The sequence below is a fragment of the Emys orbicularis genome, chromosome 1 (genome assembly GCF_028017835.1).
Source record: "Emys orbicularis isolate rEmyOrb1 chromosome 1, rEmyOrb1.hap1, whole genome shotgun sequence".
Lineage (NCBI taxonomy): Eukaryota > Metazoa > Chordata > Testudines > Emydidae > Emys > Emys orbicularis.
This window is the reverse complement of record NC_088683.1, coordinates 44891215-44918133: the sequence shown is the minus strand read 5'-3', so window position 1 is coordinate 44918133 and position 26919 is coordinate 44891215. Positions and strand designations below refer to the sequence as shown.

Here is a 26919-nt window from a genome sequence, read left to right as displayed (position 1 = left end):
AAAGAGTATTTTCCTAAAATTTCCCAAATTATCATTCATTCAGCTCCATTTATTGCAGTAATAGTAAGAACTTGAGGGTAGATGGTGCTTCCAACATCAAGCTACTCAAAATACCAGTTATTCCCTGCAGCACCACCCACTTTCACCGTTGTTACCTTTGGTGGAGCTGAACCCATGGTAGCAATGGTGAGGAACTTTAGGAGAAACATCCTAGTGTTGTCAAGGCCTCATAGTAATCCAACAATGCTGCCCCCAGATTAGCTAAAGGAACCAGATGAAGCGTGTTGAGAGTTCCTTTGACTACTCAGGATAATCCGTCTAGGAACAAGAGGCCAGACATGAGTCAGTTTTCTCACAATGGCAGGACAGTGTTTTAATCAAAGCATTGGTTCATGTTATTTTAAATAATTTACATAATTCTCAATTTTTGTTGTGAAAATGAAAGATTATTTAGACTACAAATGCTGAATGTATTAGTTCTTAATTAGTTATATTAATTATAACCTTTTTTTTTTTTTTTTTTTAGTCAGGGCAGTTCACAGAAGATATGATTCCTACAGTAGGCTTCAATATGAGAAAAATAACAAAAGGAAATGTTACCATAAAGGTAAGTGTTCTTGTCTGAATTATACAAAAGAGGAAATAACTATTAAAACCAAAATTTTTAGCATGGAATGTGAGCATGGTGAAAATGGCTGCACTTAGCATAATTGATGACAGCTGTCATTTTTGTCATGTAAAATAATAGGATGGACTATTCTTTTTAATAATCTTTATTGAGACTTCTTTTGAATATGCACTGTGGTCAGTTATTTCAAGAAACCAACAGAAGTATGTTCACTTTTATGAAAACAGACCTACATGGTGAAGAACACATTATTAAAGTAATCCAGCAAATGTGAAACTTAGTCTATTTAAAAAAGAAAGTTAAAACTATTTTCTACACCTGCCAATATATTTCTTTGCCAATTCTTGTGACTTTTCAATAACTCTTGTATGTTTGAACTAATCATCTTCTCTGTGCTCTCCTGCTGTGTGAAAAACAGGAAAAATTTACTTAACAATGCAAGGAAGTAGTGAATCTGACTATATGAAGTGCTGTCCAATGCACAAATTAAACTGACGATGATTTTTTTCCCTCTAATCTTTTTCAAATATAATAATCTTACAGTTAAAACATCAGTACAGGGGGAAAGCAGACAAGTGTCTAAGCTGACAATGTTATTTTTTAGATGTTTCAGGTCAAAACATGTCATCTTTTTTTCAGTAAATACATTCTTATTTTATTTGTATTATTGCATGCATTTAATTTGTCACTGGAAAGTCCCTGCCAGGCCAAAGCCTTCCCTCCACACTTCTTCAAATGGAAGAAGTTCAAAAATTATAGGATGGGCTGAGAGAATTTCTTTTGGCTCCAACTGATCTAAATTAGAGCAATATTGCATATATTCAAATTACTGTGCTATCTCATATATAAACAGTTATCTGCTACTTCTCCTTTTTTCCTGGATCTGTCTTTTCTGTTCTCGTAGCTTCTTTCTCCTCCATTTCTTGGAAATTGTCTCTCTTCCCTCTGGATTTGTGGGCTTCCTGCACCTGGTTGAAGGCCTTGCCTACTCAGGAAAGTTTGTGAGGGTTTTTTTTTGTTTGTTTTTTATAGTCTAAGATATTAATTTAAACTGGTGTTAACCTGCCCAAAGCTTTCTGGACACTCTTATTCTGGTATGAGTACCTTTTTTTGGGTTTAGTTTCTCTCTCTTGGGCCTGGTCTACACTACCCGCCGGAATCGGCGGGTAGAAATCGACCTCTCAGGGATCGATTTATCGCGTCCCGTCAGGACGCGACAATCGATCCCCGAATCGACGCTCTTACTCCACCAGCGAAGGTGGGAGTAAGAGCCGTCGACGGGAAGCCGCGGAGGTCGATTTTGCCGCCGTCCTCACAGCGGGGTAAGTCGGCTGCGATACGTCGAATTCAGCTACGCTATTCGCGTAGCTGAATTTGCGTATCTTAAATCAACCCCCCCCCCCCCGTAGTGTAGATGTAACCTTGGTGGGTTTAATCTAAACCAAAAAAGCCACTCTTCTACTGGAATAGGAGTGTCCACATGAGTGGGCTATACTGGTATAGCTGTATCAGTATAACTGTCAAAACTTTCCCATATAGACAAGCTCTGTGTTTGTACAGCACCTAGTACAATGGGTTCTCTAGTACGAATTTATCAATCTTTCCCCTCTCTCCCTTGCAGGTATGTTCTGCAAACTGGCTAGGGTTTTTTTTTTCTTCTGAGGCTTGCATTAATCTTTTAGTCCTGTTACACTCACCACCAACTGTCCCTTTTGTTTTTTCCCATCTTCAAGGATCACTTTCTAATAACAATCTAGCACTCCCAATTACCCCTATAATTATGTGCTAATTTTGATTAGAGGTCCTTAAAAGTTCTAGGCCATGGAGAGAGGGCATTGGAATTGAAAAGTGAACTGAAATTATTATCTTACAGTATTTCTGTGGTTAATTGTGGTAATTTCATCTTTTTCACTGTAATCGCCATGTCAGTGCTATGGACTTCTCTGAACAGTGGTGGAAAGGCAGATGAGTCCCAGTGATGAAACCCTTATGAAACAAAGGGCCAGGGAGCAAATCAAGTAGGGAAGACCTACTTCTGGACACACACAGTGACATGTACTGGGACTCTGAATGTACTGGTTCAAGGAACTCAAAAAGATGACGACTCTGGAAAGATAGGGCAGTTTTAGGCAAGAGGTCAGGGAATTGATGCAGGACTGTTGAGGACTGAGAGGGAAATTGATTCTGTTGAGTTATTCAAGAAAACTTGAGTGCTTAAGTGGAAAGTAATCACAGGGAAGGGTGCTGTAGCAAGTGAGTGAACCCCGAAGTTGGTGGGAACATGCAAAGATGTGGAGGAATAGAGGAGCCTGGGGGTGGCAGGCAGAGGTATTGGGGTGAGGGGGCCCAGAGTGGGGAGATGTTTGTTGAGGGGGGGTAGCGGGAAATTGAGGGAGACCCACAGAAGTGGATTAGAGGGAATTGGAGAGGAGATGTGTAGCTAGGATGGTGGGGTGGCAGCTGTGTTGCCAGCTCTTTTGGTATTTTGGTGAGTCCAGCAACTTTGCAGCATGAATACTGGTCTATTTCAATCTCATGGGAAGATCCTGGCAACTCAACATTTTTGCCTGAGCTATAATTGATGCTGCGGTTCTGGCTGGAACCACCAGAGGCAGGCACTGGCAGGTTGAGCTGCAGTTCTAGCTGTTGCCAGCAGAGGCCGCCCCTCCACTTGCTGTGGAATCTGCTCCCTCAGTTGAACTGCTGCCTATGCAGTGCGTGGAAGCCCATGGGAAGGCAGCTCAGGGATAGCAGCCCTTCTCACTCCCATTTAGTGCTGTGCTGGAACCAGTGCCGGATTAAGGTATAAGCTAATTAAGCTACAGTTTAGGGCCTCGCAATATGAGGGGCCTCTAAAAAAGAAAAAAATGACTCAATTTCAAATTTTATCAAAATTGGTTGATAAATAAAGGTGATATGGGAAAAAGAAGATTCTCTCTAAATATAGACATTTTCATTCAAATATGACAAATATACACATCTGGCTACACAAATACCCTTACCCTACCCTTCCTTCCCTAATTGTTCATTACTGACAGGCGGGAGGCCGGGGCTGAGAAAAAAACGATAATTGCACTTGTAAAATTAGTGTTTCTATGAGTAAGTCTGCTATCGATCGCCTAAGGCAGTGTTTTGTTGGCCAGCTGCTACTGGTAAAATTCTGACTGTGCCTTCATAACTTATTTAAATAAATAAATCTCACTGCTGATAAAATCGGGAAAAATGTGAGGTCAGAAATGGCAGTGTCGTGAAGCAATCCTCCCAAACTCATGCTCGTATGTTAGCGTGTTCTTTCTTCTTTTGATCTGTACATACGTACAATTGTGTATTTTAGTGCACATGCCACTTTCTGCTTCATGAGCTATCTGTGCTTCACATGATTGAGTTTGCAGATGATTGTCTTATGGACTTGGGTCAAGTGGATCTTGAGGAGGATAAATTTGTGTTGGCTTCCCTCCGTCAGTTTCAGGAACTTCACAGTAAATATCGGAGAGTGCTGACGAAAGGATAAATAGAGGGTTTTGAGAGAAGGGAAGGAAGATGTACATATATATCAAAATATTCTGAGTACTTAGTGAGCAAGTTATTTCAAACTATGTGCATATATGATTTATAGGCTATTAAAGCCTATAATAGTCATTATATTTGCTTGAATATAGGCTAGCTTTTCTCATTTTCTCAATGCCTGTCTAGAGATTACCAGTCATTTTTCTAGTAAATTCTTTCTCTTTCACGCGTATAGCTTGTTGTCACTCTGTGTCTCCGAGGTGTTTACTCGAGATTAATTAGTGGTCCTGGGGAGACAGAGGATAGAGAAGCGAACGCGAAAAGAGATGCCTGCCTCAAAAAAAGACTGGGATTTTCTGCTCGCTGTGTTTGGAGGGCACAAGATAATATTTTATTATAGATAGTATGCTGTGTAAAAAATTCTTATATAGACTTTTATATAAGATACTTATATAGACTGGAGTACTGTGTCCAGTTCTGGGGGCCACATTTCAGGAAGGATGTGGACAAATTGGAGAAAGTCCAGAGAAGAGCAACAAAAATGATTAAAGGTCTAGAAAACATGACCTATGAGGGAAGATTGAAAACATTGGATTTGTTTAGTCTGGAAAAGAGAAGACTGAAGGGGGACATAACAGTTTTCAATTATGTAAAAGGTTGTTACAAGGAGGAGGGAGAAGAATTGTTTTTCTTAACGTCCCTTGCTGCAATTTAAGCCCACTGTTTCTTGTCCTATCCTTAGAAGTTTAGGTTGGACGTTAGGAAAAACTTCTTAACTTTTAGGATGGTTAAGCACTGGAATAAATAGCCTAGGGAAGTTGTGGAATCTCCATCATTGGAGATTTTTACTTAGTCCTGCCCTGAGGCAGGGGACTGGACTAGATGACTTCTCAAGGTCCCTTCCAGTCCTATGAGTCTACAAATCACATATCATATGCATAATTGATTGTATTTTTATAGTATGGCAAAAGAAAAATCCCAACAATTCATTGTTGCGTAGCGAAAATTAAATCGGAATAAACATTTGTAACTGTTTTATATATAGTCTGGATAAACGTTGTATTTCCCTAACAAAATTAATCGAACATTTGTTCATTTATTCATATGAAAAGAAGGATGATTTTCCCTATTCATGGTGTAAAAAAAAAAAAAAATCCTCTCTTGTTTCTCTGTGAGAACATAGACAAAATAGCACTAACTTTCACAGAAATATCCTGGTAAAATAACATAGGTTTTTGGCATATATAATATATATTAATAAAAATATTACTTGTTGTTGAGATAGATATGTAAATCTCAATATTTATAATATAAAATTAAAGTTGTTACTTGTTTCAATAAAAACTTTCTACTATTAATTGTAGTACCAATCTTAGGTAATTCAGCATAACCTTCTATAAAAACAAAACAAATCAATGTATTGGAAAAATACAATCCACATACAATTTTCTGATGGTTTGCTTATTACCTGGGTGTAATTCATATCAATATAACTAATAGTTGAGCTTTAAGCTAGTGGGTTATCCTTCTTTTCATATGAATAAATGAAAAAATGTTTGATTAATTTTGCCATCTTATATCCTCTAAGAGTCTCATTGAGTATTCAGACAAGGAATTCCACAATTTAAATGCCCCAACGGAGAAGAAAAATTTCCTGAGAACTCATCTAGTAAATTGTACTATTTACAGTATTATTTTATTTTGTATTTTTGTATATTGTATTATTTACTTCTAACTTTACTTACATATGCAATTAGTTCAAAGAATTTGTCTAAAATTTATTTCTGTCATGATGTCATCGTTACAGAGAGGGCTGCTGAAAATGAAGATTATTATTCTATTTTTACAACTTAGCCTTTGTATATATGCAAATATAAAGTTTTCATGTTTTATATATTCAATGTCCTTTCTGTGAAAATAATAAATTCCATTTTTTTTATGGTGTGGGGCCTCTTACACTTGACATAGTTTAGGGCCTCAGCATGTCATAATCCAGCCCTGACTGGAACAGAGGGGTGGGAGAAGGAAGTGATCCCAGGTATGTGTGCTTCCCACCTTTACATCCTGTGGGGAGCCAGTTCCTTTGATGCAACTGAGCTTCAGCGTGGAATGGGCCGGGCAGCAGCAGTAATGGGGAGTGGAGAGGGAGCTGGGCAGGGACAGTGTTTTGGGAGGAGGAACTGAGCAGTGTGTGCCAGGGATTGAGGGGAGAGAAGGTGCTGGGACAAGGCCAACATCTGGTGATGGGGGAGGCGCAAGGCTGGGGCTGTGTACAGCAGAAGTGGAGAGCATGAGACTGAATAATGCCCACTGGATGGAGGGGCCTATAGGGAGCAGGGCATGGATGAAGAACCACAGAACAGTGCATGGGGAGGGAATCAGGGAAAGGTGTTGAAGTGTCCCACCTATCAATTAGGAGTAAAAGTGAGTAGGTCCTCCCAAATGTGAAATGTGCGCACATATCTCTCCCCCCCCTTCCTCCAAGAGTTCAGAAAACCAACCAAAAGGCAATGGGAGTGTAGCTCAAAAATTATTTGTTTTGTAATCTCATGATTTTTCAGCTTGGGGTAGTCAGTACTGGACTAGATAGAGGTGGGTGGATGGAATAGAGGGAGACAAAGAAAAGGAGGAATTTGAGAAGGAGAGACAGGGTGACCAGAAGCCCCCCGCCTCTTCCTGATTCCTATCCTAGGTAATGAAGAATTTTGTGGATGAACAGCTAGGACTTGGGCCATCAGAATGTAGTGTTTGGTCTTGAGGGGATGGGACAGAGAAATATGGGATTCAGGGAGAGAATATAATTGATGAAGCTGGGGGCACAGAATAGACTAAAGCAGTGGCTCTCAACCTTTCGAGACTACTGTACCCTTTCCAGGAGTCTGATTTGTCTTGCGTACCCCCAAGTGTCACCTCACTTAAAAACTACTTGCTTACAAAATCAGATATAAAAATACAAAGTGCCACAGCACACTATTACTGAAAAATTGCTTACTTTCTGAGTTTACCATATAATTATAAAATAAATAAATTAGAATATAAATATTATATTTACATTTGAGCGTATAGTGTATAGAGCCGTATAAACAAGTCATTGCATGAAATTTTAGTTTGTACTGACTTTGCTAGTGCTTTTTATGTAGCTTGTTGTAAAACTAGGCAAATATCTAGATGAGTTGATGTACCCCCTGAAAGACCTCTGTGTACCCCCAGAGGTACATGTACCCCTGGTTGAGAACCACTGGACTAAAGAATGAGAATTGAACTATTGGAGGGGATGAATTTCAGAGATGAATTGGGTGGAGGTTCAGTTTCAACTGTCTCAAGCCTCTTTGCCCTGCTGAACTAGGGTATGGATGGGGGTGACAGAGAGTGAGTGAATCCTGGCTTCAGCCCCAGAGGCAGGAGCAGGAGAACTACTCTGTAGACCCCAGACCTGAATGGGGGGAGCAACTTATGGACATGTTGAAAAAGTTGTGAAGAAAGCCCTGCATGGATAGAAATTTATACCCATGGTTGCGGATCTCCTCGGATATAAATCGGTATCCACGGAACCGCAGGGCTTCCCCGGAACTGCAGCAGTGAAAGGAGCAGAACGTGGGGCTGCTGCTCCCAGGAGCCAGCAGCCCGTGTTGGCAGCTCCTCCAGCGCGGCTGAACCGCCTCCAGCACTGCCCACTGGGGTGGGCACCAGACTCACTGGCAGCTGTCCCTGGTCATGTTCTTGTGTTCAAGCGGAGCCCATGCCCTCAGATGGGAGATGCAGACAGCTGCATGGAAGGGGCAGGAATGGGGCTAGAGGCAGTACAGCCGTGCCAGAGGAGCTGCTGGCATGGGGCGCTGGCTCCTGGGAGCAGCAGCCCCATGTTCTGCTCCTTTCGCTGCTGCGGTTCCTGGGAGAGCCCTGCAGTTCCGTGGATACCAATTTATATCCACATCCACGGATATAAATTTGTATCCGTGCAGGGCTCTAGTTGTGAACTGCCCAGGAGAGCTCAAGCTGGCATTGCCAGCCCTCCTTCTCTGACTCTTAACTACTGCTGCAACATTTCTTGTTCCCATGGAGTATAGAGTGCTGTGAGTCCTGCTGCCATTTCACTGTTGTTTAATAATAAAAACCTCATCTTTGCTTTAATATACTTTATTCAAAGGTCATCAGACAAATTAATAATCACTACATTAATTACTGACCCATCTCTCTAGGCCAACAGCCCTTTCTTTCCTGCTTTCAGTCTCCCAAATAAAGCTGAGCGAACAACAGCTTTTTGGTTTGGTGGCCAAACTGGGGGTGTGGGGGGCAGGAGAAGGGGGGAGGATGGATAGATTCCTTTTAAACTGATCTTTTTTTTTTTTTTTTTTTTTTTTCTGAAATGAAAATGCAGCAAATTTTTGTTCAGGTTAAAATGAAATGTTTTAAATGTCCAAATCAACACTTCTAAATAAAATGTTAATTCAAAATTACATTTTGAAAAGGTTCTTCAGATTTTTTTTTTTTTTAAATGAACTTTTGGCACTTCTGAAATTTTTATTTTATTAACTGAATCAGCCTCTCACTGGGTTTGTATAATCTAGGAGCAGTTTCATGAGCCATGGCAAAAGTGGGTATGCGTTGTCACCCAAAATCAGTGTGGGTTGAGGCACCATTAATGTCAATTTTGTTCAATAGGAATAGAGTTTCCTTTTGTCCCTTCTGAGAAGTCCAGTTTTTGAAAATTCTGGCATCATGCCCTTTTTCTGGCCACCATACATGTCAAAGATAATGCACTTAGATCTGCATTGCCACTGAGTAATACCCCTTTCTATTATTGTACTCCTGGCCTTTCTTTCAGGAGCTTTGTATGCTTAGCAGTTTTGAGGCTCAGGCCCTAAATATGTTTCCATTTGATCATTAGAGAAGAGTATCGTGATTAAATTTTAAAATATACTGCATAAAGTGTGTGTCTGGGAAAATTACTCTTGTTTCTCTCAGCGGTAACACAATATTGCTTATCTTGTTACCTAACTGGAAAAATGTCATACAAGTAGGGCTTCATCCACCTACAGAAACTGACAGCAGGGTTCTTCAAAGGGCCAGGAATTATTTCAAAGAACGTAGTGTTCTCTGATGTATTGCCTGGTGGAAATGTAGTCATGTGAAATATTTTTTTTCAGTGTATACAGAGCTAGTCATAAAAGGAATCTACACTGCAAAAGGTGAGATGATAGACCATTAAGAAGTACATCTAGCCCATCATTTGCATCGAGCAGGGGAGTGTATCATCCACAGCAGCTAATTTGGCTAGTACTAAAAGAAGGCATCTTTTGTTAGATACCCTACTTTAATTGAAGTGCTTTTTCCCATTTCCTTGTCAGTGAAATTGAGTATTTCCTGATGTGCTATTTCCTCACTGTGCTAGATGAACAGTTACTGATAATTACTGCCTTTATATTGTGACTTTGGGAATTGGCGTTAAATATTATAGGTGTGCCTAGGACCTCTGTAGAAGCGCCTTATTCCTCCTACTTGTCAGTGTACAGTATAATGTTGTCAGAAATTGCTGGTGTATGTTGCCCTGTGAGCAGCACCCTAGAAATCTCTGTTTAATCTCTGCATTGTCCAAGGATTTAGTCTCTCCCTGTGAGTTTGGTTCCCATCTCTATTTCTACAAGATTTAAAGTTTTTTCTTCTGAAAACAGTTTAAAAAAAAAAATCCTGTCTGGTTGCAAAGATAACCTTCTGAGTAGAAATAAATGTGGTGATTGCATGGAGGCAGACATTGAAAGAACAGCATAAGACAAAACTATCCTTTCCCCTCCTGCAACTTTCCATTACCTGTCAAATCTTTCCACAATAAACACTTATCGAAAACCAACCAGTGCATTGAGTCCCTAATCCACCTACAGCTTTCCAAACTCTTAAGCATGCCTCCGACTGCATCCCTGCTCCCTTGCTAAAACTTTCCTGTGCACAAAAGAGAAAGATTTGCCCCTTAAAGCTGTTACGCAGTCTGATAGCTGCAATTTTAAGAAAGAGTTTTATGCCCAGATAAAGTATGGAAATTGGACAAGAGGGATTCCTGTTTTTGAAGAATTTGATTTAACCGATCAGTGTAAGGACACTAAAAGGAATGGTGACTCTAAAGCATACTGATTACCCTAACTTGCTAATTAAAACATTAACTAGTGTTTGTACTGGACAGCCCGCTGAGAATATGAAACACTTCTTATATGCTAAGAATTATTACTCCACAGAAACTGACAGGAATGAATAAAACATTTTATTTATAAAATTCTATGGGAATATGATCTGAGATTTAGTCTGAACAACATCTGCTTAATGTGATTTAAATATCCTCTTTAGCAATGCATCCACCTAGCAAAGAATCTTCTTCCTTATTCTACTCCTGGGGGGATTCTGCACCACTGCACCTGTGCATAATTAATGAGCCATGCATATTTTTAATTTTTGCGCAGAAAAAAGCTTCTGCTGAAAAGTTGCTGCAGTTCCACATTTTGCCCACCAGAGGGCACTGTGGCAATAGAACACAACAGCTGTTCCCAGCCAGCTAGGGAAGAGAGAGCCTGCAGAACCTTCTTCACAGCACCTGTACATAGTGTTGGGCTGCTGGGAGGTCAGATGGGCTCATAAGGGCTAGTGGGGGAGGACAGACTGGGGCAGGGGCTGAAGGGCCACATGGGGAGGGGGTGCCGGGCCACATGGGGATGGGGGGGAGTGGGTGTCTGAATGGGGGTGGAGAGACGCATGTGCTTGACTGAATGGGAGAGGCTAGGGGTCAGTCAGGGTCTGCATGGGGGAAGCTCCCTAACAATCCCTCCCCAGCCCCCCAAAAAACCTGTTCCATACTTTTCCATCCATACTCAACAACCCTCCCTAGTTCACACCTAGGCTCCTTCCCAGCAATTATTTCCCTCTTCCTCAGCACTTCTGTTACCCCGACTCTCCCCAGCCTTTGCACTGCTTCTGGGGGATGTGGGAAATATGGTTCTCTATTGTAGTTTAAATGAATCATTACTCAGAGTTCTGTATTAATATGCCTAGTAAGGAATCTATTTTTCAAAAATCATTTTCTGAATCTTTTTTGATATCTGCATTGTTACAGACATACTTGCTGACAGGTATTTTGAAACAAATGACCAAAAATCATTGAAATTAGTGCGATTATATTGTGTTATTTTGACAAATAAAATATGCAGAATTTGAAAATATTGTGCCCAGAATTTTTAATTTTTTGGTGCAGAATTCCCCCAGGAGTATTATTCATTTTGGGCATATGCAGGGCATTTTCCAGTTCTTCAGATGTGCTGGTCAACTTGGGATAAAATTGCCTATAAAATGTGGCCATTCTAATCACGAGGGACCAAAGAAGACTGCAGTAACAATTTAAAGTCTAATCTACATTTAATATCACCTAGACCAGTGGTTCTCAACCAGGGGTCTGGGGCCCCCTAGGGGGCCTCAAGCAGGTTTCAGGGGGGCATCCGAGCAGGACCAGCATTAGACTCACTGGGGCCCAGGGCAGAAAGCCGAAGCCCCACCACCTGGGGCTGAAACCTGAGCAATGTAGCTTCGTGGGGGCCCCTGTGGCATGGGCCCCAGGCAATTTCCCTGCTTGCTACCCCCTAACACCGGCCCTGGCTTTTATATGCAGAAAACCAGTTATTGTGGCATAGGTGGGCCATGGAGTTTTTATGGCATGGGGGGGGGGGGGGGGGGATGCAGAAAAAAAAAAGTTTGAGAACCCCTGATCTAGAATCTTGATTTTTATAGTGAGTTGTATCTTGTGCTATTCAGTCATAGCTTCCCTCCTTTACCAGTATATACCCAATATACATGTTTTCCCTATATCAGTGGTCCCCGAACTGTGGGGTACATCCCCCTAGGGGGGCACGGAGGAACGTTCGGGGAGGGGGCCTTGCAGGAGCGCCACCCAGCCCCACATTGTCACCAGGTCTGCTCCAGCTGCAGCTCAGGCCCCAGCCCCAGCCTTGGCTCCTGGGCCCTAGCCTCCAACCGCGGCCCCGCTCTCAACCGTGGCCCTAGCTCCTGACCACAACTCCAGCCCCACTCCCAACTGCAGCTATGGTGGTGTGGAGGGAGAGAGACGCGGACAGATTCCATTATAGGTAAGGGGAGGCGTGACAGAGAAATATTAGGGACCACTGCCCTATACACGAAATACTGTGATGCAAAAATGAATTATGTACTCAGCATAAAGGGCATGCACAAGAATACATTTCTATGACCAAGTCGAATGTATGTCTTAAATGAGTCACCATCTAAGCATATATCTTTAACCCATGTCTTTCCTCTTCCTGGTGTATGTTATATCCTCATTTGTCTGTCACTTCTGTCATTTGGATTGTGAGCTGTTTGCGGCAGAGGACTGTGTTTTCTACGGAGTACCTACCACAGTTGTGGGCTCTGTAAAACAACGAATAAGCATAAGAAGGATGGTACTAGTATGAACAATAGTTACCTAATCATTTTTATTGGATAAATAAAGGTAAAGAGGTACAGATGGCAGTTCATATGCTACACATTTTTCTAGTTAATCAGTTTTGTCTGTTTTCTTTCCCTATTAGAGATAATTTCAGTGTCTCCAGTTATAGAGTAAATGGTTTCCAAATCCTATCAAATACATTCATACCATTTTGCATCCTGTATGCCATTCTCTAATGGATTGCCAACAGGTTTATTGAGAGAACTGATTCATAATCAGTTGGAGATAACTTGTCTTTCCAGTGTTTCAGGATGATTCTGCTGATTAGACTAATGCTCATATAGCTGAAGAAATATCGCATAGATTAGGTATACTATATCACTGGACAGGGTGGAACTGATATCTTTGTATCTCAGATTCTCATTTTTACTCCAAGCTACACCATCCTGTAGACCTTTCTGTTTCCAAGAGTAATGAATCACTGTAGTTTTCTGAAGTCTTTTCTTAACACTCTGTCTCCCCCTTCCTCCTTTTTCTTCTGATCTATCAGGAAAATAACTTGTTTTTTCTCCCCACTCAAACAGATGTGCACCATATGGTAACTGGTTTTTCAAGGTCCTCGTCACCTAGTGTGATATTGGCATTGGTGTGAGGTTTGCAATATTGCACTATGTATTCATCCCTTTTTATGCTTTATAAATAAATGGTTGATTTTTATTAAGTCTTTCTGAAACATCCCCAAAAAGGTCAGGGAGAGTCATAATTGATACGCAGGTGGCATACAAATGGTCATTTTGCTGTTCTTAAAGTGTACATTCTTAGTTGGGGATCAAAAGCAGTCTACTTCATGTGATATATTAATGTGTTGCCGGAGGGAGTAAGATATCAATCCAGGAATTATTTAATTGTGAATTGGGAAGTATTTTTATCCAAAATATGAGCCTTAAGTGTTGGAAATGATACAGAGATCAATACATGAATATGATTTATGGACTATGGAATAAAAAGTAAGGTTCATGCCAGTTGGAAAAGACTTAGTTCCAGGGATCTATTTAAGTCTAACTCTTCCATGTGAGTCTGCAGTCCTTAGCAGCCTCCAACATAGGTGGATTTGGGAAAGAGAATAAACTTGAAAAAAAATTATTGAGAAAATGTAAAAGGCGTAAACCTTTTCTGCTCTATATGTTCTTTATAAATCCGAACTGAGTTGTAATACATATTCCTCCTAGTTCTGGTTCAGATCTTATCATTTTGGTAACTAAATATGTTTAAGAAATAATCACCTTTCTCTGTGCCTGGCTTGAGAACAAATACATTCCTTTGGTTTTATTTTTCAGAAGTCATCAGTATTTTAATAGATGGGTGTCTTGTAACATAACATCTACTTCAACGTAGCTACAACTTCCATATATGTAACCATACATTTTAGATCCTTACAGTGATACTTTATCTTAGATGCAATTTTAGCTAATGATTATGAACATTTGGGTCTATTCTCATGGGTGAAATTCACCACTATATAAACAAAACCAGAATAAATGGGTTTTAGGCAGGAAATTAAAATCTCAGTTCTACAAATGCATGAATAATTGTTTTTTGAGTAGTTGTCCCTGTGGGTTCTGCACTTCAGGTGCTTGCCTGTTTGTCTGATCAGACATTTTTTTTGTAGCAGTGTCCACATGGTCCACACCTGCACCTTGCATATCCACGTGCCCTTATCTGAGGGCATATAGGGGAGAGCAGATCCACCACCACTCCAGTTCCTTCTCAGCCGCCTGTGGCCTGAGATGGAGCTCTGTGGTGTCCATTAGTTAGCCTTTCAAGTTTAGCTAATCTGCTTTATCTTTTATTCATTATTTCTTATTGTGTTTATTTTATTTCCCCATGACACCTGGTGTGCATTTTGCCCCCTCCCCCTTATTTCTTCCTGCAGTCAGGACGTTCTCCCCCACACACACGTCTTATCTGCCCCACCCTCAACCTCTCTCCCTTTGTCTGAGGCCTTCTCTTCCTTTTTTTTTTTTTTTAAAAAACAGCATGTGCCCCAAACCCCAGGTTTCAAACTTTAGCAGACCTGTAATAGGTCTTTTCTCCACAGCTATGGACCTCTGACTCCCCTCTCCTGACAGATACCAAAAGGAATCTTCTGCTGGTGCTGTTGCACGTTCTGATGCCAGCATGTGTGCTGGTACCAATACGATTGGCCTCCCTCCCCCAACTAGAAACAGAGAAGGTTACTTCTTTGGACTCAGAAGTACCACTAGATTCTCATTGAGATCCCCTCACCTGAGATGTATCTTGAGGAAGAGCTCCCAGAAACTAGTCAACGAATCACTCTACAACATCCTTGGCAGGAACACCCTTATGTTCCTCCACCTTTTGCCTTTGCCTCACCTCAGTGGGCCTTTTGGAATCCTTGCCTTGTTTGAAGATCAGTACTACAGGGCACACACATGCAAGAGGATCCATCAGGAGGGACAGCCATTGTCCAAGACCATGCCCTATTCTCCCCTCCTCAAGGGTACTCCTTTGAGGAACAAGTACTGACAGTTGAGGAAGAGGTGACACCATCTGAAAGAACATCTCAAAGAACTCCAGTAGCCTCTGCTTCCATTGAAGTCAGTGGGGCTACTCACATTCTTACGGTTAAGCATGTGCATAAGTGTTTGCAGGTTGGGACCTGAGTGATTATTTTCAACCTATTAAACTCTTTAAGTAGAATGTATGTATATTTCATCTTTTATTTTCATGTGGTGAACTAATTAGTCATATGTCTCATCACTGAGTGGTTCTCCAACTTTGCAATTGACTACCGTTTTCTTTCTTGTTCTGATTATCTTGATCTCATATCTTTAAAAGCATCTTCAATGATCAAATGTGAAAGCTATTGAGATAATAGAGTTAGCCAGATTAGTCCATCATTACACTCACTCATTCTCTTCCCCACCCAACTTTTTACTGTCTGTCCTTCATGTCATTGGAGGACTAATGCATTCTTTCTTCTGGTCTCCTTACCCCCACACATAACTTAACATTGTTAATGTGATTGAATGACTTCATCTTTATAGGCATTACAATTTAACTTAAGACTTCTGTTTTAATTTCTAAATCTCTGTTCATACTAACGGTATATTCAGAATAACATAGGAAGCCTTTTTTTTCTTCTCCAGGTATGGGACATTGGGGGACAGCCAAGGTTTCGAAGCATGTGGGAGCGCTATTGCAGAGGAGTCAATGCAGTTGTGTAAGCTTCTTTATGTATCTCTTTACAAATCAATGATTTAAATATCTTTTGTAATATTGCCAACTTCCACTTTCAGTCCCCTCCACCTACAGATATTTCTCAATCATTTACCTCTTTTGTGCGACTGCCTGCTTTCCATCATGGTTATATGTTTAATTTAACTTGGTAGACAGTGCTTTAAACCTTAAAACAAAAAAAGCTTTAAAACATGGAGTAGCTTGTTTCAACATTTAGTCTCTGGCCCCAAAAATAGAAGAATTAACCATACTTGTGGATATGATTATGTTACAGTGAATAGAATCCGTGAATTTTGCCATTTGTTTCAGTTTGACGTGGTGAGAATGCCTTAAAATGCACCATTCCATCCCTGTAAAACCGTTTTTTAATTTTTTTATTTGTAAGAACTAGAAGTATATGTAAAAAAAAGAAACAAAATAAACTCACTAACATTTGTTTGACTGTAAACAAAGTGAGCGGTGGTGAATGCAATCTTCCAGCAACAGTAACTAAGAATGTAACATCATGTGGACTTCATTGAATTTCACAAGTAAGAGTCATGCATCTTGTAAAAGAAGGAGTTACAGCGATTAATTTGAAATTAGACGAGGAGAACAACAGCAAACAAAAAAATTAGCAAAGTAGCAAAATTAAGCTCTAAGCAGCAACCAGAGCAGTACTCTAAAACATTCCGTGAAAGTGGAGGAAAGTTGCTTTGTACGTCATGCAATGTACCTGTTGATTTTATGAGAGAGGCTGGCTGTGATAAGTATACTGGAAGTGCAACTCATAACTGCAAATGAGAGGCATTAAAAATGGATGAAGATAGAATTTTTAAAAAAGCAGAAAGCTGTTTAATACCAAGACAGAAGAGCAGCTTTACAGGAGAAATGTAGTGTTCAAATTAACGGAAGCCTTCTCTGCAGCAAATATACCCCTGAATACCCTCGACAATCCAAAATGGTGAGAAGGTTTTTAGAGAGCAAGGTAGGTGTTATACCAAGTGCAGATCAACTTAGAAAGTTTTACCTCCCCAAAATGTTTGACTGACATATTGAAAAAATTAAAGGAAAAGTTGCAGTACTGTGAAGGAATTAGCATTGTGGCAGATGAAACTACCAGTGCTGAAGACAGGTATGTGCTTAACATTCTTGCCATCCCATTCACACAAGCAGTGATAATGCAGGCACTTCACAAGCAGGTGAACACAAGCTGGATGGTTTTTTGTTACAGTGTGAAGTTTTGGAAGCAGTTGATTTAAAAACAGTCAGCAAAGCAATACAGGAAATTGTTGAAAAATCCACAATACCGTTTGATTCCATCACTGAGTTTGTGACTGATAATGCCACCTACATGGGGAAAGCTTGGGATTGAGGTTTGAAACCTATGTTTTTAAATGCTGTATATCTTACATGCATGGCACATTTGTTTAACCTTGTGGGCAATCTGAGGAGGAAGATACTGTTGCAAGTAAATGAATTACAGTGTAGTTGTGGCTTTGAAACATGCTTTCACTGCCTGCCCTGCCAGAAAAACCCGGTTCAACATGTTTCTAATGGAAATAGCTAAAAGTCCTTCCATTTTACCAATCCCCATAATAACCACATGGAACAGCTGGTTCAATGCATCTCTTTATCACATTGAGCACACTGAGAATTATGTTTCATATTTTTTACAGAAGAGAATGGTTGTAGCAGTAGTTCAAGTTTTCAAGAGTTTAGCTTTGCCAATCCACAGCATTTATTGAAGAACTCCAGGCTCTAAAAGAGTTTGCACCCCAAATCATGAACATGCTTACAGCTTATGAAGAGCTCACAGTTCATGCTCATGAAGTCAAAAATTGTGTGACCCTGCATTGTGGGCAGAGAGCTGCTCTGAATCTTGCCAACACCCAACAGCAAAAACAGGAAAGCTCAAAAAAAAATAGTCATACATGGACACTGACTCAGCCTCCCACTTTCGCCAATCTGCTGCCACTTTCTTTGTGCATGCTGTGTATTTGAGCCAAATCAAGCAAAACACCTTGATATTTGTGAAAGCACAGTATTTGAAAATATACCATTGTTTGAAGACAAAATTGCAGCACTTAGAGTATTGGGCTTACTGTGGAGCAGTTCAAGAATTGAGGAAAGAGGATGTTTTCCAGTTCTAAAGAAGCATGATGGCCAGATTCCCAGCTCTGTCAGTAGTTGCCCTGTGATACTTAGCAGTACCAGTCAACAATGTTGATGCCAAATGCTCCTTATCTTATTAAAAATGTGCTTGGCGTCAATAGACACCACATAAAAAATAACTTCTTATACCAAAATTGCAACAGTTTGTACAAGGGACTTTACTAAAAAGAATCAGTTATTTTTGTTATATAGCTTTTCATTATTTTTGTTTGAAAAATGATTGCACAATATGCATATATAATTTCAAAATAGTTTACTTTGACAAGGAAATGAAAACTATTGCATTAATGTTGTTTGTTTTGTGTAAATGTTACACTGTAATACTTTGTTAAATTGTTATGCAATTTTTGTTGCCATGACCATACCCTGATTTTATACATTTTTACCATAACAGCTCTGTGAATTTTGCCTAATTTTACTGTGACATAATCGTATCCATAATCATACTGAAATTCAACAAGAAAAAATTACTTGGTCACTAACCGTATCTTTTGTGTAAAAGTGGGATCATTTTCTTAACCCAGTTATTCTTGGTCATATGCAGTAAGTTAAACTGATGGCCAGATTTTGGAGGTTGGGAGGAAATTTCTCTCAAAGGGTCTATTGGAAATAACATTGGAGCATTAGAAGGAAATACACGTGTAGAATTTAAGAGCCTGATCCAAATCCCACTGATGTTAGTGAAAAGGCCAGGCCCAAAAATCAGGCCCTAGATGAAGAAGATCTATTAAATTATCCAGTCAGTCCCCTAGCTTGTGCAAGATTATTCTTGGAGATTTTGACTCTCACATATGTATTTGCCTGGTGCACATGCTTCATACCCGTTTGCCCAATATTGTTTAATAGGTGGTGTTTCCTTATGCTTGGAGTGTAATACTGCCCATCTCCTGCCAACTGAGACGGTTACTCCAAAAAATCTTTTTTTAAAACTATATTTGGATCTGACAAGTCATTCAGTAAAAAGACCTGGAACATGTATATGGTATATTTTGCACATCCAGCATCCTTTGTATGCAATCAATTACATTTTCCAGAAATTTCTGTCTTCCCACAACCTGTATTTAATTCTTCTTTTTTTCTTTATTCCCAATGAAATAGGAAAAATTGATATTTTTAAAATCATCTGCTCAGTGGGGGAGGAGTGGGTACATTTGACACATTTCAGATATTTTTAATGATGTTTTCTATGTGTATTGGATAAAAGTACAAGTGACAATTTCCCCATTTTAGTTACATGGTGGATGCAGCAGATTTAGAAAAAGTAGAAGCTTCGAAAAATGAACTACACAGCTTAATAGACAAGCCACAGTTGCATGGAATTCCAGTAAGTGTTTTTGAGTTTTTGTATTTATGTAATTGTTCTGCTATGGTGTCACTGATATTCAGACATGAATAAATGGATTTATTTACTTACTTAATTGTTCACATGTGAATTTAGACTGTATAGCCTTAGGCTGCTATTTTCAAAGAAAACTAAGGGCACCCAACTCCCATTGAACTCCCATTCTCTGAAGCCTTTGAAAATCCCAGCCCAAATGTGATGCAGGTTGGCTACACAACACTAGAACTGGTTGGACATTTTTTCATGGAAGTGTTTTTTTGATGAAAAATGCCATTTTTGTAAAAATTGAAACATTGCATAAAACACATCCATTTCAATAGAATTTTGTTTAGAAAAAACAGAAATGAAGCTTTTCAATAATGTTGAAATGTAGTGTTTTGACATTTTCAGAATGAACTATTTTGATTTTTTGTTTCTAAATTACTTTTTGAAACAAAATAGTTTTTTTATATTAATTTTTTTAAAAGGTCAAAATCTGAATGAAATGCTGTGATTGACCTGAATTATTTTTTGTGAGAATTTTGTTTTCCAATACATTTAGAAATGTTTTGGCTTTATTCCTTTTCTGAATGGAAAAAAATTCAAAATCACAGAATTTCCCACAAAACATAAAATCCAGTTCTCACCCAATTTTGCTTTTGTGAGAATTTGTGACAGTTTTTCACAGAGCTCTGGTTATTATCACATGGTATCGCTGCTACAGTGTGTTTGTACATCTTCCAGTGTAAAGGTCAATAAAAATTTGGAGGTGGATTGAGCCTATCAAATTAATTGCACATAGGGCATTATCAGTTGGTAATACTTTTCAGTCAGTACCAGTATGGGCCAGATTTGAACTGGTGACCCAGAGGTATTAGTAGCAATATCTTAAGATGTATGAGACTTGTCTTTGTAGAGGTTGGTTAGCAGAACTCAAGCATGAAATAGTCCTCTACTTCTACAGGTCAAGGAAGACCTTGGCTGCAAAGTAAAAATGTAAATAGAAAAAGGAATGCAAAAAATAATCTCTCCTCAAGCAGGATCTTGACTTTTGGCAAAAAATAATGTGAGTTTGAAGCACCATTAAGTAATTGAGGAGGTGGAACTGAATGTTTTGTTAAAGATAACCTATTCTAAAATTGCAAATTATCCTCAGCTTTCTATCATTTTTCTGCCTGGATACAGATATCAGCAAAAGAGGACATGGGGCCCATCCACAGAGATGCTGTTTGGGAAGGAAAATAGATTGTTCTCTGACCCAGGACAAAGAGTATTAGGAATTTAGGGCTTTTGCTTGGCCCCTGCATATTTTCTGTGGGCAGCTACTTTCAGTTCTGTCCAGTCATTGACCTAGGAAAATGCTAGCTAAAAGAGAGCTGGGTGAGGAGGAGTAGACAGGTGACTGACATCCAAATCATTGCAGTAAACTGAGATTTGTAGAATGAATTCAGGCAGAATTTCTGATCCCACCCACTATTGTAGCAGAAAGATTTGAGACCCCCTCTGTAACCTCACTGCATATTATTGGACCAGTCAAATAGGGAAGAGAAAGTAGAACTGCAGCCAGGATTTATAAGGACAGGGACAAAAAAAGTAGGGAGCGCCTATTTCAGTTTTTCATCAGATTTCCCCATACTGTTGCCCCTTCCCTCCTGAGCATGAGGAGGTTGAAATGGATCTGAGATTTTTAGCCATGCATAATGAAGTTCCTTTCCGTTTGTGTGCTGTTATATCACAGTCTGTGGGTCCACCCAAATTTTCAGGTTGCAGTAGTATGTTGGTTTTACTTATTAGTTTGTTGTAAGTAACTAGTATTGAACTATTCTTTATTTACTGTAGTTATTCCTTGGCATAATAGTAAGATAGTGTTATTAACCCAAAGATGACAATGAATGAATTTTAATGTGTTGTTTAATTTTAATCTGGACTTTTACTTGCAGTTGTGACATACATTAAAACAGTAATATGACCATGATTTTAAAACCCCTCAGTCTCTTATTTTGTCTTCCATAAAATATACAGAATGTTTATCCAGTGTTAAGTTATACATGGTGCACTTTGTATTCTTTATGTAGTTCTATGAGCACAAGCATCTATTTTTTTCCCTTACTTCTCATACCTAGTTCTAAATGGAGGCTCCTATGATTGCTTCTGCATGGAAGGGATATGGGGGGGGGGGGTAGGGGGGTGAAATGTGGCACTGGCTGCTTTTTGTGTGCCTAACTTGAAGCACCTTAAAGGGGTGTAATTTTCAGCATGTGAGTGCTCAATCCTTTGTGAAAATCAGGCCTTTTTAAGGTGTGTTCCAGTCTGGCACCCAAAAATCACTAGTCACTTTTGAGAATGTAGCCCATCGTGTCTTAAATATTTAGGTGTTAAAGCTAATAGAATGAAATTGTGATAGTAAATAGTAAATAAAATAAAACAAATTTTACATGAAATTATTTACATTAATTTGAATGTGAATTATTTCACAGGTGTTAGTCCTTGGAAATAAAAGAGACCTTCCTGGTGCACTGGATGAAAAACAGCTAATTGAGAAATTGTAAGTAGCTGGCCTATCTAAATAGTTGTGGCATTCTGAAAAGCTGGTGTGTAAAGGCAAAATCATTGGAAGTGTGCTGCAGTGACCAGCAGTTACAGATTCTATTACATTTTCAGATGTTCCACTTTTAGCTGCACTGGCATCTAAAATAGCTATGGTTGATGACTGAGGAAACCAATATTGAATCTTTCCTTCTGATAGTTTCAGTTGTATAAAGTTGTTTCAGATATCTTTTTTTCTCATCACTGAAGATCAACTAATGTAAAGAGTAATGTTCTTTCTTACGCTATCCAGGGTGCATTGTAATGGCAGTTTTATGCTTGACCGTCATTCATTTGAAACTATTGTCTGTAAATTTAAGCAACTCAATATTTTTGGCATGCAACCAAAGCACAAAGATTTTGATTACTGAAACTTGCTTAAATTAATACAGTGGGTGAGGGAAATCTACTTTTATACAAAGAAGCCCAATACTTAGGGATCTAAACAAATTCATGGCCATGAAAAATGTGTCACGGACCATGAAATCAGATCTCCCCAGTGAAATCTAGCTATTGGAAGGAAGGGGGAGGGGGCAGGGGGAGGGGCACATTGCATGCACCAGGCTCCAGCTGCTAGTCCCGACGGGGCTGGGGAGGGACAGGACTTCCTTTTTCCCCTGCAGAGGCTGCTTCCAGGGGGAGATCAGACCCATCTCTGGGTACCTCCCCCTGCTGCAGGAAACTCCACAGCAAGGTGGGTCTGATCTCCCCCCGAGAGCCCAGCCCCACCAGGACTAGCAGCTAGGAGCCCCTGACTGGGACGCTCCCAGCAACATGGGGGAGATCAGACCCACCTCCGGAAACCTACCTTCTGAGCCCAACTGGCAGCAGAGAAGTGAGGGTGGCAATCCTGCAAGCCCCTTTTGGGTCAGGATCCCCATGGTTACAACACTATGAAATTTCAGATGTAAACATCTGAAACTGTGAAACTGACAAATTTTAAAATCCAATGACCGTGAAATTTACCAAAATGGACCCTGAATTTGGTAGGGCCCTGCCAATACAGCAGTAATTTTGCTTAAATAAGTTGCTATGAATCAAATCACATTTTTCATTTGTGGGATGCAATCCTTTTGAAAAAGAATTCAGAGAGGAAGGATGGTCCAGTGGTTAGGGCACTAAGATGGGACTCGGGAGCCCAGAATTCAATTCACTGCTCTATCAAAGACTTCCTGTGTGAACTTGGGCAAGTCACTTAACCTCTCTGTGCCTTAGTTCCACATCTGTAAAATGGGGATAATGGCAGATCCTCACCTCACAGGGGTGTGGTGAGGATAAATATATTATAGACTGTGAGACACTCAGACACTAAATAGTTGGGGCCATATAAGTACCTAAAAGAGACTAAAAATATTATTTAAAATACAGATTTTTTCCCCCCACAGGCAGCATCCACATTTATACAGGAATCTTAGATACCTTAGTTCAGGGATCGGCAACCTTTGGCACGCGGCCCACCAGGGTAAGCACCCTGGCGGGCCGGGCCGGTTTGTTTACCTGCCGTGTCTGCAGGTTCGGCTGATCGCGGATCCCACTGGCCGCCGCTTTCTGCCGCCCCAATTGGCCTGGAACGGCGAACCGAGGCCAGTGGGAGCCGCGATCGGCCAAACCTGAGGACATGGCAGGTAAACAAACCCTCCCGGCCTGGCGTGTCGCGTGCCAAAGGTTGCCGATCCCTGCCTTAGTTCTTAACCTAGTAAACTTCGTATAGTGGTGTGAACCTCCCAAAGATTATTGTTGAGCTTCTCTCAATACTACATACAAAATGTAGTAAACTCGTAAAATCTTTGGTTTCTGATACAAAAGGGTGAAAGTTAAGCTTTTAAGACAAGGCACTGTTTCCTAGTTACTACTAAGAAATATTGTCTCAGACATATGGATGCCTACTCTTTTCTATCTTTCTCTATTAAACCTGGCTTAATCAGAAAGGACTTGAAGCCCTTAAAACATTTAACACTTTAAAAAAATGCATTTGTTGTAAGCAATAGTGGAGTTTTAAAGTTGCATGTCAGAAGTTAAAGTTTGGCCCTTTGAATACAAATTTGCAAACATGTAATTTAGTGGATTGTGTGGAAAATGCTTGGGTCTGGTTTTGTGGAGTAATAAAACTACTTAATGGAATTTACTTTCTATAGAAACCTTTCAGCTATTCAAGACCGAGAAATCTGCTGCTATTCTATTTCCTGTAAAGAAAAGGATAACATAGGTAAGCATGTTATTTTGACAATGCTTTCTGTACACTACGTACATTATGATTGAGATTTTAATGGGGAGTGAGCATCCAACTCCCTTAGGCAGCTTTGAAAATCTGTTTACCTTTATAGTTGGAGACATTTTGACCCAAGCTTGCTATTAAAGCAACCCTTCAAAACAGTCTGGAAATTTTAGGAAGCAAATAGACTAGTCAGTTAGAAAGACATTTAGTTCTGCAGAAAATCATTAAATTAGTTTAACTGAACCCTTTAAGATGCATTTTAAACATAAACTAAATATATTATACAACTTGTGATACTTTCAGAATGTTATTTCCGGGATAGAAAGATACCAGTATGTTATCTAATTGAATAAACTTCTGATGGTTACTGGTCTTGTAGGCAGCTGTCAAGTAGATGTTACCCCTAGGGGCTGTTGCAGACTTTTAAGCTTTAAGTCCTCTGTACTGGAATGTCCTTGAGTTCAAATACATCCCAACTAAGCCCTAAGTAGTTCACTATTTCCCAGACTACTTCTCTAGATTAGTTATTTAAATATCGGATGGTTTTCCATCCTTTAGCAAAATAGTGCCAGATTCTCAGCTGGTGTAAATCAGTGGAGCCCCATTGACTCCAATGGAATTATATCGATTTACACCAGCTAAGGATCGATCTGCTTGACTCTTCTATCCTATACAAAGCTGGAGAAGAGCAGGGCAAGAAGTAATCCCTTGTCCTCGGCAGAGCAATAGAAATCATTACCATGCACTAACCCAGTACTCCCTCTCCTTCCTCCACCCATCCCTGGAGCCTGATAAACAAGTAGGGGAAACTGTGGGAACTCCCATTTTGAGCATATCACAGCTGGGGATGGGTCACGTGTAAAGTGCCCAAGAGTGTAAGCTACCTGTGAAGGTCTTGGCCTTGAAACATACCCCAAAGGCTTGATGACAATAGGGGCATGACAGTGAAATCAGCCATGCACATCTCTTCTCAGATTGAGGCAGACTGCAGCCATTTTCTTCTCTCCCCACTCCTGCCACTTTTGAAATGGATATAAAGTCAAATGTGAGGCTTCTGTTTTTTTATTGTAACGACCTGCTAGCATTCTCATGTCCCTTCATAGATTATTTGTTTTTTATCTATCCTTGCAGACATAACATTACAGTGGCTTATTCAGCACTCCAAATCAAGGCATTGTTGAAGAAAACTTTTGCTGAAGATAACTTTTCCTTCCAAATTACACTGGCCCCCATCTGCTATACACTACTGAACAGATAAGGAATGAAACTAAATACTACCAGGACTCACTTTCACTAGATTTGTTAACAAATGGAAAATTTCAGTCAATTATGGCCTTTAGAAAACAAACATACATACATCCAGAATGTCTGTCTGTCTGTCTGTCCTAAAAGCCTTAATATAAAACTGAAAAAAATCAATACTTTTTCTGAGCTGGAATGTTTTGAGTTTATGCATGTGAATTGTCAACTGTTTAGTAATTTTTTTAAATATGAAGCTGAATAAACTGCACAATAGAACCTGGTGTCTCTTATTGTAAGGCGTATTGCAGTGATGATGTATAATCATATGCGCACAGTATTTATGGTTATGTTGCTATTAATTTCTATTTTCAATTGCCAACACTGAGTTACTTATTCTTGAATATTCAAATCTTTCTTTTTTTAAAGAAAAAAAGAACGCATCAGTCAAAATGTTGTTTAAATGGCCAGATGTGGGAAAGGGTGGTTTAAGAATTTGAACATTTATAATCTGGTACCATAGTCTCATCACAAGTATAAATGACTCATATTCATTTGTCTCTTTTATTTAAAAAAAAAAAAAAAAAAATCACTTTCTCCAGTTTGTGGCAAATCCCACTCCACACCCTAGTAGCAGACATTGAGAGTGTGACTGCAGTGAAAGTGATGTCGTCCCACCTCATAGGTGGAACAGAATGCCAGGGCTTCATGCAGGGAGGTAGATGTATTAAATCCCTACAACAGCTGCCCCTCAGCACCAGCATGTAGAGGAGTAGGCTAGAGCGCATGAATCTATGGCCTGGTCTACACTACGAGTTTAGGTCAACTTTAGCCGCATTAATTCGAATTTAGCCTGGACACGTTCACACGACGAAGCCCTTTCTTTCGACTGAAAGGGCCCTTTAAACCGGTTTCTTTACTCCACCTCCGACGAGGGGATAGCGATAAAATCGGCCTTAGGGGGTCGGAATTGGGTTAGTGTGGACGGAATTCGACGTTATTGGCCTCCGGGAGCTATCCCACAGTGCTTCATTGTGACCGCTCTGGACAGCACTCTCAACTCAGATGCACTGGCCAGGTAGACAGGAAAAGCCCCGCGAACGTTTGAATTTCATTTCCTGTTTGCTCAGCATGGAGAACACAGGTGACCACGCAGAGCTCATCAGCACAGGTAACCGTGATGGAGTCCCAGGATCGCAAAAGAGCTCCAGCATGGACAGAACGGGAGGTACGGGATCTGCTCACCGTATGGGGAGATGAATCAGTGCTGGCTGAACTCCGAAGCAGTAAACGAAATGGCAAAATATTAGAAAAGGTCTCCAAGGCCATGAAGGACAGAGGCCATAACAGGGACGCGCAGCAGTGCCGCGTGAAAATTAAGGAGCTAAGGCAAGCCTACCACAAAGCCAGAGAAGCAAACGGAAGGTCCGGGGCTGAGCCGCAAACATGCCGCTTCTACGCGGAGCTGCATGCCATTCTAGGGGGTGCAGCCACCACTACCCCAACCGTGTGCTATGAGTCCCTCACTGGAGAAACACACAGGGAAGCGGGTTCGGGGTACGAGGAAGATG

General features: G+C 40.2%; 1 protein-coding gene across 2 annotated transcripts in view; it reads left to right on the top strand.

Moving 5' to 3' along the window:
- The window catches only part of LOC135893639 (ADP-ribosylation factor-like protein 8B), a 33831-nt gene extending 8246 nt beyond the window's left edge, over positions 1–25585 (top strand). The window contains exons 2-7 of one of the 2 annotated variants that reach the window (XM_065421493.1): positions 527–607; positions 15743–15816; positions 19218–19311; positions 21786–21853; positions 24030–24100; positions 25241–25372. In XM_065421493.1, coding sequence (XP_065277565.1) covers positions 527–607; positions 15743–15816; positions 19218–19311; positions 21786–21853; positions 24030–24100; positions 25241–25290 — 438 coding nt within the window. In that variant the 3' untranslated portion in view covers positions 25291–25372. Of the gene's footprint in view, positions 1–526; positions 608–15742; positions 15817–19217; positions 19312–21785; positions 21854–24029; positions 24101–25240 lie in introns of both variants that reach the window. The other variant, XM_065421501.1, reaches the window with a different exon arrangement.
- The last annotated feature ends 1334 nt before the right edge of the window (positions 25586–26919 follow it).